This window comes from Henckelia pumila, chromosome 2 (assembly GCF_033568475.1).
Source record: "Henckelia pumila isolate YLH828 chromosome 2, ASM3356847v2, whole genome shotgun sequence".
Classification (NCBI taxonomy): Eukaryota; Viridiplantae; Streptophyta; class Magnoliopsida; order Lamiales; family Gesneriaceae; genus Henckelia; species Henckelia pumila.
In genome coordinates this window covers 8,580,708-8,592,308 of record NC_133121.1, presented here as the reverse complement: position 1 = coordinate 8,592,308, position 11,601 = coordinate 8,580,708, and the positions used below count along the sequence as shown (strand labels likewise).

Here is an 11,601-nt window from a genome sequence, read left to right as displayed (position 1 = left end):
AACTACAGTTCATTGGGCTGCTGTTCTCCGTATTCTCAGGTATCTTCGGGGAACTCAATTTCAAAGTCTTTTATTTCCTTCTACTTCATCTTTGGAGCTGCGTGCATACTCTGATGCTGATTGGGCTGGTGATCCTACAGATCGCAAATCTACCACTGGCTTCTGCATTTTTCTCGGTGATTCCCTAATCTCTTGGAAGAGTAAGAAACAAGATGTTATTTCTAGATCTTCCACAGAAGCTGAGTACCGTGTCATGGCCTCTACTACTTGTGAGATAGTTTGGTTGCGTTGGTTGCTTGCGGATATGGGTGTCTCTCTTGCTCGGCCTACTCCGTTATTTTGTGATAATCAGAGTGCTATTCAAATTGCACGTAATTCAGTCTTTCATGAGCGGACAAAACATATTGAAATTGATTGTCACATTACTCGTCACCATCTTCAGTTTGGCACCATCATGTTGCCGTTTGTTCTTTCTTCTCTACAGATTGCTGATATGTTTACCAAGGCACATTTTGCTTCGCGCTTCCGTTTCTTGTCTGACAAACTCTCAATGCTTTTAGCTGTAGCATCGTGAGTTTGAGGGGAGATGTTAGATTATATTAGATTATATTATTATTATTAGGCTTTTCTATTTATTAGCTAATAAGGATAGATTAGTTTTTTCATTGTTTGCTTGTATTTAATCTAACTATATAAACATCTTGTTGTGTAACTTTTATACATAATTTTTCATGATATAAAAAACCTAGTTTTCTCTCCTTTAATTTCTACAAAACACAACATTGACTTTCATTGTATTTTTTTAAAAAAAAAAATTCACAAAAATAATTCGTCTATTTTTCCTATTACCTGGACACCGTTTGCCTTTTGTCCCGAATATCATCCCAGAAAATGGAGGGGTACACTAATCAATAACTAAATTTATCCGATTTTATCCTTTAGAGAATATCCAAATATTTTGATTTAATAGTTGTAAATGGCACAAAAATATGCTCGCTTTTTTTTCTTTTTTGTTTCTTTTTCTTTCAAATTCATCCTATAAAATATACTTTCGATCAATGGTTATGAAAAAGACACATATATGCTTGCTTTTTGTCCAAAATATCTTTTTACAAACACAAAAAACTCTCCACATACCAATTTTAGGAAACTGATGTCCTATTTCACGGGAGACATTCACTTTTATGACATAAATTTAGATATTGTTTGCAACCTCTAAAAATAAATGATTATAAACACTACCTTAGAGAACTGGTTTAAATTGAGAAAAATATAGATTCGAGCACAAAAAGAATATTTCAAACAATTCATTTTTAGTTTCGAGTCAAATCAATACAATAGATTATGAATATGGATTCGAAAGCAAATCCATTGACAATTTTTCGATCTAAGCCCAAACCAACTACACATACTACGTTATTTATTTATTTTATTATTTTATTTTAAAGAAAAATATACAGCAATAACAGATTTCAGTCCATTTTTAGAAATTGGGCTCGAGAAATTTAGCCCAATACTGTCTTCATTTCTATTTTGTAGCTGTGATTGGATCTCTTTCTTCCCCAATTCAGCAATGGCGTCAACAGTAAAATCCCTAATACGAACCCTTCGTCGATATGTGAAGAAGCCATGGGAAATCACGGGCCCTGCGGCCGATCCGGAGTACCTCTCAGCCGTTCCCAAGGCAACGGAGTATCGGCTTTACTGCCCCGCCACCATCCCCTCTGAGGCGATTGTGCCCACTTCCCTCCCAGAGACTGTTTACGACATCAAGTACTTTTCTCGGGACCAACGGCGCAACCGACCACCGATTAAACGTACTATTCTGAAGAAGGCGGACGTGGAGACGATGATGAAGGAGAAGATTTTCGATCCCACCAGCGATTTCCCACAGCCGTATTTGACTGCAAAAGTCGTGGAGGATGAGAATGCAATTGGCGGTGGGTACCAGAAATGAAAGATCCGGTATGCCATTCTTATTTCTCTTTTTTCTGAATGTTTATTATTCATCTGGCTGACATATGGGTGGTTTTGATTCTTTTGAATTATGTTTGTTGATGGATGTGTGGAGAACTACAAATGGTTGGGGCTTTTGATTTTTCCATAAATTTAGTTGTGGAATAATGTGGATTGTGTTGATGATCGATGATCTGAGAATGATTTGATATCAGAGGTGGTGATTTGCGAAATTTGAATTGATATGTTTTGGCTTAACGTGAAAAGTTGATTAATTTATTTCACAAATCTGTTTGTTCCTAAAAAATTCCATTTTTTGAAAATACAAGTGGAGGTTTAGGTTACATCTCGGTAGAACTTGGATTGCCATTTGATCAGATCATGCTGCTTGCTGCTACTGCTATTATCTATATATCCATTTGCTAGAACTTAGGAGGCATTGGCTTGGACATGATGAAATATAGTAGATTTTAGATATATGGGGAATTAGAAAATCTGACACTCTTTGTAGTTGTTTGAGGTCGCATGTGTACGTCAGAGCCGTTGGGGGCATCAGCAGGAACGAGTGTGAGGGTGCAATTGTCAGTTGTGTTCAGTGTTTGTGAGACTCCTGTTTCATTGATGTTTAGAAATATTTATTTGGATTTGGGATGGTAATCTTGTGCTGTTCTGGCACTCGCATCCTGTGAGTCTAGAGTTTGATAGTTGGTGATTATATCATGTTTTTATGCTTGAAAGATTAACAGTGGTATTCTGCGAGTTTTAAATAATCTTTTTCTTTGAATTGTATAGTAGTTGTTCGGTGCACTTTGCTTTATCTGGAGAATCATATTTATTTCGAATTCTGATAACTTACTTCAACCACAATTTTTACCAATTGATGAAATTGATGACTAGATTCTAGTTGATTGGGAATTCATACTTTGTTCTCTAGTGATTAAGTCATAATCTTATTTTCTTCCTGCAAAATCATTACAATGCGTGAATTTTTTCTGGAAAAGTTTTTAACAATATTATGCCCCTGTAACTTGCATTTAAAGTGACACGTCTTATTGCGTTTGGAATGCAATTTCCCTATTATATAACTATAGATATGTCTTCTCCATCTCCCATTCTTCTCTAGTTCTCTTTCAATGAGCTTGTATGCTGGATTTCCATTACGACTAATCTGGAGTTAGAAAATGTAAAGCAACTGGACATTCCATTTTATTCATCTGATGGCATTGGTAGGATATGATAGAAGTCGAAATTTAACCACTGAGGAATGCATTTTCTCTTTATAACAGATTTTTGAGCCGCGACAGACCAATTGCTGCTTACTACTTGAATTCGAGGTCATCCTAGCTTCACGCCTGTGGGCTTTGTTTCTTATTTCTTGCCATATCTCAATAATCACCCGTCTTTCGTCAACTTAGATGAATCTAAGTCGAGATAAGGAGGTTAAGGACCTGAAATGTATTTGTCGGATGATGATTTGTTGATAATGTATGGTTGCCTTCAAGTGATACTTTCTGATTCTATGTCACTTAAATCCAACTTAGCTCTCGACAATTGTTTATTTAATGTAATGCGATCGACCAATTGTTTAAAACTCTTCTGACCGAGACCTTTACAGCTCAAAATCGCGGTTACAACTGAAGCATCGTTCTATTACTGCTTACTTTAAGAAAGAATTAACTGTAATACAACAGTAGATAGATTTATCTGAACAAATAGATTATTAATGTAAAACTATTGTGATGTTATTAAACCCCATAAGCTAATGTATGCGAACTTATTAAAAAATAAATATAATAAAATAAACAAAAGTTATACCTATTTAATCACATGCTATGACAAAAAAAGTAGCAAGTTTTGAAAAACTGTCGTCTTCGAGCTAAAATCAATTAATTCTCAGAAGTGAGAGGCTTGATGTAAGCTGAATTCTTCGGTCGATATCCAAACACAAAGGAAATACAAAGACTAAATAAAGGGAAAAAAATGAGAAGGTTATATTTCAAAATCATGGTGAAACAAAGGTTGTTTAGTTAAATAATTCTTAAAAAAAAACCAGTGTCTCCCTGAGGTACCTGTTGAATGCGGGGAAGCTGTATATAAGGGGCAGCAGAAAGCAAACCATAATTGTACGTTTTCGTTTCCAATAAAAGCACAGCCAGCGCCAAGCAGTTGTCAAAGAAAAGACGTGAAATATTTTCTTGAATGGGAAGCTCGGTGAATAATTTATGGAGAAACCAAATTCAATCAACTTTCATCTGTCTTGATCTTGTAGCAAATATTGTCGATAGAATCCTAACCTTACCATCACAATCTCTTGAAAGTGCAAAGGCAAAAAATCAAACCAATCCATGCTATATGGTATTCATGACCGGAGCAATTTCTTGTTGGCATAAGTCTAGGTGGTAAACCTCATAAGAAGCCTGGTACGACTTACTCTTACCTTTTGCAATTCTTTGGGATCCAGTCATCTCTCTCATGACCAGTAGTTCAATTGCAGATAGATGGCCAGATGGGCTCTTGAACAAAATCCATTTCATGAAGAGGACCTTGTTGTTCACATGATTTCAATTGCACCTACAAGTTCATGAATCTCCAATTTCCTTCTATGGGTTTTTTTGTTGAACTAACAGACTTCAAAAGAACGCTGATGGATGATAATTCAGGCTACACTCCCTGCTCTTGCGATGGCTCCCAATCTCAACCAGTCTCGCCCAGCTCGTGTTAGGAGTCCTAGAACGGTAAATTCATCAACCTCACTTGAAAACACCCATTGTCGCCTACACTTGATCCTTCAACTGTGACTCAAGCTCTTAAAGACCCTCCTTTAGCAACAGGCTGTAGATGCTGAACATAATGCACTTTTGTTGAATGGCACTTGGGAATTTATCTCGAAGTTCATTTGTGTATACATGCATTGCAAATGGATATTTTGATTTTTGAGTGAGAGAAATCTAGATGGGTAAATAGTTAGATTCATAAATACAAAGCTCGTTTTATGGCAATTACAAAACCTGCAATGATGCAAATCTTTTTTTGTCTTGCCTTATTTAACAACTGGCCTTTGAATGAGTAAATGTTAGCGTTGTGTTTCTCCATGGGACACTACATGAAGATGTCTGTATGTTACAGCCCCTAGCCATACCCGCTAACAGCTTCCACATGCATATCTGTAGACTCAGGAAAACGCTATATGCTCTTAAAACAAGCGTTCAAGCATGATGCGATGCTGATAACATTTTTGATTGCCTCTGGGTTCAGTCATTTTCTGATGCATGCCTGCTTGTTTAGCATCACAATGGTGTCTCGGCTTATTTCATGGTCTATGTCGATAACATAGTTATAGGTAGTCGTCCTGATTTCTCGGATCAGTCCGTTGGCAGAGTAGCCAGTAATTTTTCCATCAAAGACCTTGGCTCTCTACACCACTCTTTGGGAGCTGAAGTCATTCCCACTTCAGATGGCCTTGATGACAACATCAGCAGATTGCTAACCTCTTGACCAGCTTCACATGACTGGTGCAAAGAATGCAGTCACCTAAATTTATCTGAAGCTCTCTCTTGTTTGATGGTTCTCCACATATTGACACTAGAACTCGTCCCCATGTCATTTACTCGTTTTCTGTGAATGAATGAATTGTCCCAATTTGTGCGTGCACCAATTCAGTTGCATTGATACGCTACAAGAGAAGTTCGTAAGTACTTGAATGCCTCAATTTGTCATCACTTGTTTCTCGAACTTGGTTTCCTCTTAACTTCACAGAGTTTTCGGACTGATAGCAACCGTGTTAAGGACAGAGGTTGTTCTACCACAACATATTTCAGATATCTTGGTTCAAATTTTATTTCGTAGCATGAAGTTCACCAAAATCAGTTTCGCGCTCCTCCACCGAGGCCGGATACAGGAGCAAATGCGACAGCAGAATTTTTATGGGTTCAAAATTGATCCCGTGAGATTGGTTTCCATACACACCGGCCTCCCACCTTATTTTGTGACAATACAGGAGCCACATATTTACGTTCCAATCATGTTTTTGTTTGTGTATGAAACCTTTAACTCTTGATTATAACTTTGTTCGAGAACAAGTTTCTGGGGATTATTTTGTATGCTTTCAGAACCTCTGGTTGGCAGTCCATTTCTCAGTTTCATTCCAAAATCAGAGACATTGATGGATCCTCCATCTCGCTGGGCGTGAAGAGGATAATTCAAAAGACTAACCAATTCCAATAATTATCTCATTTATCTTTGTATCTTTTAGTTACGTATTGTGTTTATATTGTAGCAATAAGTGATATCAATGATCATCCGACACCTTTATACTGCTCGTCTTAGTCTTGTGGTAGTTGGCAAAGTTGTATGACATGATCACTTCTCTGTGAAGCACCTAAACTACTGAGAATCAGAAAATGTTTTAGTCCGCTGGTAATGATTAACGAGAAAACATTGGAGGAGCCGATTTCTTGGCCTTTAATATTGCACAATGTGGGCTGAAGTGAATTTCAGCCTTGACATATATATTCTGATCCATTTATTTTATTACTGGAATTGCATATCGTTCATGAACTGAAGCTTAGACATGAAGAATAGTAGTATTTTGAAGTAAACAAGATATTTACTCAACTCTAGAGATATTTTAATTTACATATACATCTGACATGGTGTTTTACACAGAAGACGAGAAATTTATTAGCAAAGAGGGTAAACGTAACTTCTACTTTCTGAACAGTTGCCTGCAATGTTTCTTTGGCCAATTTTGCAGACCCATAGTGTCACTCGTAACTACCTCGTTTATCAAGTCTTTAAAGATCAAGCGTTCGATATCCAACGCCAAGGCTGGAAACTCAACACGGTAGTCTGCCCAGTCTTCCGATTGATACATCATATCTGCATTTAAGATTCTAATCAGCCCATCTTCTTCATCAAGAGTGCATTCTTCCTTCTGCTGCATCCGGTCCACCTCCAAATAAATTTCTTTTACGAGGACCTGCGGGCTTATCCTTTTCCTACCTGGGGCGAATGACCCATCTGCAGCGATTTTGCGGGCATATATCTCATTTACCATATCAAAAACAACTTTTCTATGGCTTCTACAACTTGACTGTAACCAATCACTCTTTCTGTTGGGTTCTCCGTCTGCCCCGTCCATGGTTTCCTCAGTTTGTTCAAGGATGTGGAACATATTTGGATTGATAAGATGGGATGAGGAATGGAGCTGATCGGTCAAAGAGATGAAGTTCATGTCATCAAGAAGTCCTGAAGTGAGTATCATCTTATTAATGTATCTGTGATCCTGATTTGAGCTCACATCCACCAATGCAGTTTGCTTTGCAGTAGCTTCGTCGGGTTTGGTTTTCAACAATCTAAGCTCGTGGATCAAGTGCTTTATGTTCTCTAGCTTCTTTTGATTGTGCTCGTGACAAGGATCGGGTGGCAAATGATGAAGTTTCTCTAGATTCCATAGAGCTTCATCAGGATATGAACTTTCATCTTCTGTACAGATGGGAGGGCAAAACAAACCATACATCACATATACATATGAGAGTGTATTATTAAAGTGAAACTTGTTAAATCATATGTTTATAGCATATGAAGATTACTGTCCACTTCAGTTTCTGTTTATGCTAATCTGAAGAGAGAACAATACCTTGAAAAGCTGTTGATATCTTCTTAATTGGAGATGGTGAATCTTCTTCATACATTGTGGTATCAAGAACTGAAACTGGACTTGGTTGTTCCATCATGGTTGCTGCAACTTTGACTGTTGGCATGTGTTCAATCAACGTTGCCACTGAATTCTGGGATGCCTGAAATGAAAGCTAGTAAACTAGGGGGAAAAATAACAAATCAGTAATTATATTAAGTTTCTGTGTCTCTATCTTTAATTACCTCATGTGTTTTGGTATTTGTGTTAATAGCACGAACGATGCCTGTGACCTCTGTTGCCATCTGTGAGGATAAGCTAATGTTGTCTTCTGACTTTGTAGAAGCTGTATCACCCTGGTTACTTGAATACCTCGTCTCGGTGCTTCGCTCACTAAATTGATCATCACTTAATTGCAGATTTGTTGATTTTATGTTGAGTTCCCTTGCGCTTGAACCTTTTCCTATGACTTTCTTAATTGAGTGCCTTGTGACCCTGCCTGAATCTGGTGATGGGGTTGTGGGACGGGAGTGCCTTTCTATCCTGCCTCGATTCTCTGTTAATCTTGGGCTCACACTTTCAGAACTCCTTTCAAAAGTATTGCAACTTTTTACCTTCATCCGTGGAGATGCTTTCAAGGTTTGCTCTACTTTTGAGGTTCTCCTAGTGATCTTTTCGATGGAAGGATTGCGTGGACTGGAGACACTGCAATCAATTCCCCTTGCTTTCAGATCTTCTGCTGCTTGTTTGTGAACTGGGTTATCCCTGTACCATTTAGAGTCTTGACTTTGAAATCTCTGCAAATGCTGTATTGGTATTCTGGAAACCTGAGCTGATCTTGAAAATTTCTCTCTGCCCATTGCTGTTGCTGGTTTCATGATCACGATTGAAGAATCTGTTTTCTTTGTGAGGCTATCCTCATGAACGGTACAAGCTTCTTGATGATTCTTTTTATCACGCCACATTGACAAGCAATAATTCCGATCAGAGCAGCTTTCATCTAAACTATATGTCCTTGTATGTGATGTGAATTGAACAGACTCTCCTCTTTGATTTTCCAATCTGTCCCTTGTTTGTTGCATTGCTTCAAGTATCCGTTTAAGAGCTCTTAGATCCTTACCAGACTTTTTGAATTCAAGTTCTGTTATTCTCTTCTCAATTTCACCATAAACTGAAGAAGATCGATGCTGGATATTTGTTGAAGCTGTCCTACTGTGGGAAGCCACCTTGGGAGAATCTTGACTGGAATCTTGGTTCCTCCATGGAGCAGGTTCCATTGGAAACCTTGCACGGGTGCTTGGTTTCCAATCGGAATTGCAAGTAGGCAACCGTGGTGAGGATGGATCATTCCGTGTAATTCGTGGGGAGTTAGAAACATGATTTTGGTTGCTGTTCTCTGATCTTGAAACAAAATCTTCTTTGGGACATCTATTGATGTTTGTGATCCCTCTATCACTGGAGGCAACATTATCTGGGAAAGATTCCAAACCCATTAACTTTGCTACTAAACTGGATGATCGATTGTGGCTTCCCGGTTCTTGGTTTGCTTGGGGTTCTTTGCTCCATTTCTCATTTTTCACGTGCAAGTCACAGCCCAAAAAGTCCAATCTTGCCTCGAGTGCTGAACACTTCATGGTACTTGCTCTACTGTCTAATGATAACCTTGGGAGTTCTTTGAGCTTCATCGTTGACTTCGATATTTCTCGTGATTCTCTTCCATCGTAAGAGAGTCGAGGAAGTGCCAGCCGCTCATCCTTGGAGCTGTTTGTGCGATCCCGGAGCTTGGCAAGAACTCGAGTTGATCCCTCAGCACTCATGGCTTTCGGTTTCCCATATTTGGGCGGCTCCAAAGGCCTGGGAGAGTCGACGTGTTTCAAAACACGGCTTCTTATTCCATCCTTGGCTTGGCATTTTACCGACAATCCATTTGCTTGCTTGTACAATGAGTCCTTCACTACATCATGAAGATCATGGGATTTCTGCTCTTTCATGGCCGTTATCTGTGGTCGGGCCTCAGGCATACCGGTTTGTCTCAGAGAAATTGATTCCGGTTTAACTGTTCGGTTACACTCGAGTGATGAGAACATAGATGAACACGAAGAAGATGATGAACAAGAGTGTCGGGACGATTCCATGGAGCTCCTCGGTTTTTCCTTCTGCACCTCCAAATCTTCTGCCTGCCGATGCAAGTTATTTAATTAGGCTTCTCCTAAGTAAACAATGGCGGTGACAACTAATTTTAACGAATTTTGACCAATTTATTCTTTTCTCTTTCCAAGAATACAAAAGAGTACCCTGCAGAATCTTACCATGACAGCTTTTGGTGCATATTTAGAATCCACATGGTGTTGAGCACCTGAAAAACACAAAATTAACATCTATGTTTTAGTTTTATGAGAAATTTAATGAGTAGAACCGATTTCTAAACCGGTTCTCTATCTCTGTAAACATATCTATATATTACACCTTCTGTAATTTCCCAGATGGCTCACCATAACATTTGATTCAAGATGGCCGAAGAATCGAAATTTATCCAAAAAAATAACACCATGAATCCCAAGAAAGTTGAGCTTGTAACTTTCTGTAACTGTAAACAAATCAGAGTATGGCTGTGAGATTACTACCTTGGAGTAGTCTTTTATGGTTGCGGCCATTTACACGCCTGCCTGCAAGAAAATGATTCGGGTCCAAGAGCTGAAATATGCCATTCATACACCCGACCTGCTTCCGCAGATCTCGATCAAGCATCCTTTCAGACATGTCTGTTTTCTTACAACAGTAAAAAAGCTTGGATTTTTCTTACTATGTTGCTTCTTCAGTGGCTTCTGTTGCCTACAAACATGAATGTAACCTGATTCAGGTAATATTTTCGATCACTTGACTTTTGATTTCAGCATGTTTTGTTTCTTGTTTTCTGCCACAGGGAGGAATATACCGAGTTTTTCCCAGTAGTTTTAAGGTTTTGATTCAACCAGACTTTGAGGAAAAAACATATAAACTTTCATGGAAAGCGTAAAATTTATAACTTTGAGCATGATAAAGAGAAGAGCATAAAACAGAGCACTTACAGAGATGGGATTCTGTCTAATATGATAAATTTTCTGGATTCCAATGATCAAGAATTGCCACCATTAATGCAGAATCTCAAAGATCCGTCCTTTCAAGAAAACAAAAATGCTGTTGTATTATTTGGGTTTTCGCACAGAATCAAGAAAAAAAAAAAAGGTCATATAGATTAGAGTTTTTAGAGGGAATGTAGAGTGTGCAGATGGATATATATACAATATTTTATTTATTCATAATTTATAATATAATGGTAAGTGTTTTTATTATATTATAAAATTTATTTAAATATTTATAGGAGAGAATCTGAGTCAGATGTGGTGTGAATGTGTGGGACACAGTTTCACTGGTCATATTCTTTGATTTCCATGTGGATCATGTAATGTGGGTGGGGTCAAGATTCTGGAGCCTGGACCTCTCTACTTTGGCATGTGGAGTCTGTCAGATTGTGCAAGAAAGTGGATTCATTCATTTAGCCCAAAAATACACTTCTATCACATATTCACGTCACTTTAATCACTCCCTTGTTTTTTATTTTATTATTATTTTGCATTTTGGTCCATTTTAAGATATTTATATTCGAATTACATCAATTATATATCTTCTACATCACCATCACATTAGCCGAAAAAATTAAAAAAACGACAAATATAAATAGATAACATATCAAAATTGAAATTTGACAATATAGATTATGTAAATCCTAAAACAATTTTTTCCCTTTTTTTAATTTCTCAGTTTGAAGAATAAATAGAAAATGTTGATTGGTCATGAGGGGATGTTTCAAGGTTATAACTCAGAAGATGCAAAATGCTGGAAAATCGAATCAAAATATAGATTTTTCGGGATATCGTATCAAAAATTTTTTGATATATGTACATTTTTTTGGTATATCGAATTTTTTTTCGGTATCTATACGATATTAGTATGGATTTTTTTCATACAAA

General features: G+C 37.7%; 2 protein-coding genes across 2 annotated transcripts; one reads left to right on the top strand and one right to left on the bottom strand.

Moving 5' to 3' along the window:
- Positions 1 to 1,517: 1,517 nt before the first annotated feature.
- On the top strand, positions 1,518 to 3,481 carry LOC140879803 (uncharacterized). Its single transcript, XM_073283713.1, has 2 exons — positions 1,518 to 1,965; positions 3,243 to 3,481. The coding sequence occupies exon 1, from the start codon at positions 1,574 to 1,576 to the stop codon at positions 1,955 to 1,957; it is 384 nt and encodes a 127-aa protein (XP_073139814.1). The 5' UTR covers positions 1,518 to 1,573; the 3' UTR covers positions 1,958 to 1,965; positions 3,243 to 3,481.
- A 3,031-nt stretch (positions 3,482 to 6,512) lies between these two features.
- Positions 6,513 to 10,847, bottom strand: LOC140879798 (protein LONGIFOLIA 1-like). Its single transcript, XM_073283709.1, has 6 exons — positions 10,660 to 10,847; positions 10,216 to 10,423; positions 9,901 to 9,947; positions 7,837 to 9,768; positions 7,595 to 7,754; positions 6,513 to 7,440 (listed from the first exon to the last, which is right to left on the bottom strand). The coding sequence occupies exons 2-6, from the start codon at positions 10,349 to 10,351 to the stop codon at positions 6,662 to 6,664; spliced, it is 3,054 nt and encodes a 1,017-aa protein (XP_073139810.1). The 5' UTR covers positions 10,352 to 10,423; positions 10,660 to 10,847; the 3' UTR covers positions 6,513 to 6,661.
- Positions 10,848 to 11,601: the final 754 nt, after the last annotated feature.

Bases quoted from the DNA above. Each gene is read 5' to 3' on its own strand.
- LOC140879803 (XM_073283713.1), top strand. From the start codon at position 1,574: ATGGCGTCAACAGTAAAATCCCTAATACGAACCCTTCGTCGATATGTG.
- LOC140879798 (XM_073283709.1), bottom strand. From the start codon at position 10,351: ATGTCTGAAAGGATGCTTGATCGAGATCTGCGGAAGCAGGTCGGGTGT. The intron at 9,948-10,215 runs GTAGTAATCTCA...TGTGTTTTTCAG, and splicing joins CCATAAAAGACTACTCCAAG to GTGCTCAACACCATGTGGAT. The intron at 9,769-9,900 runs GTAAGATTCTGC...TTGCATCGGCAG, and splicing joins ATGCACCAAAAGCTGTCATG to GCAGAAGATTTGGAGGTGCA.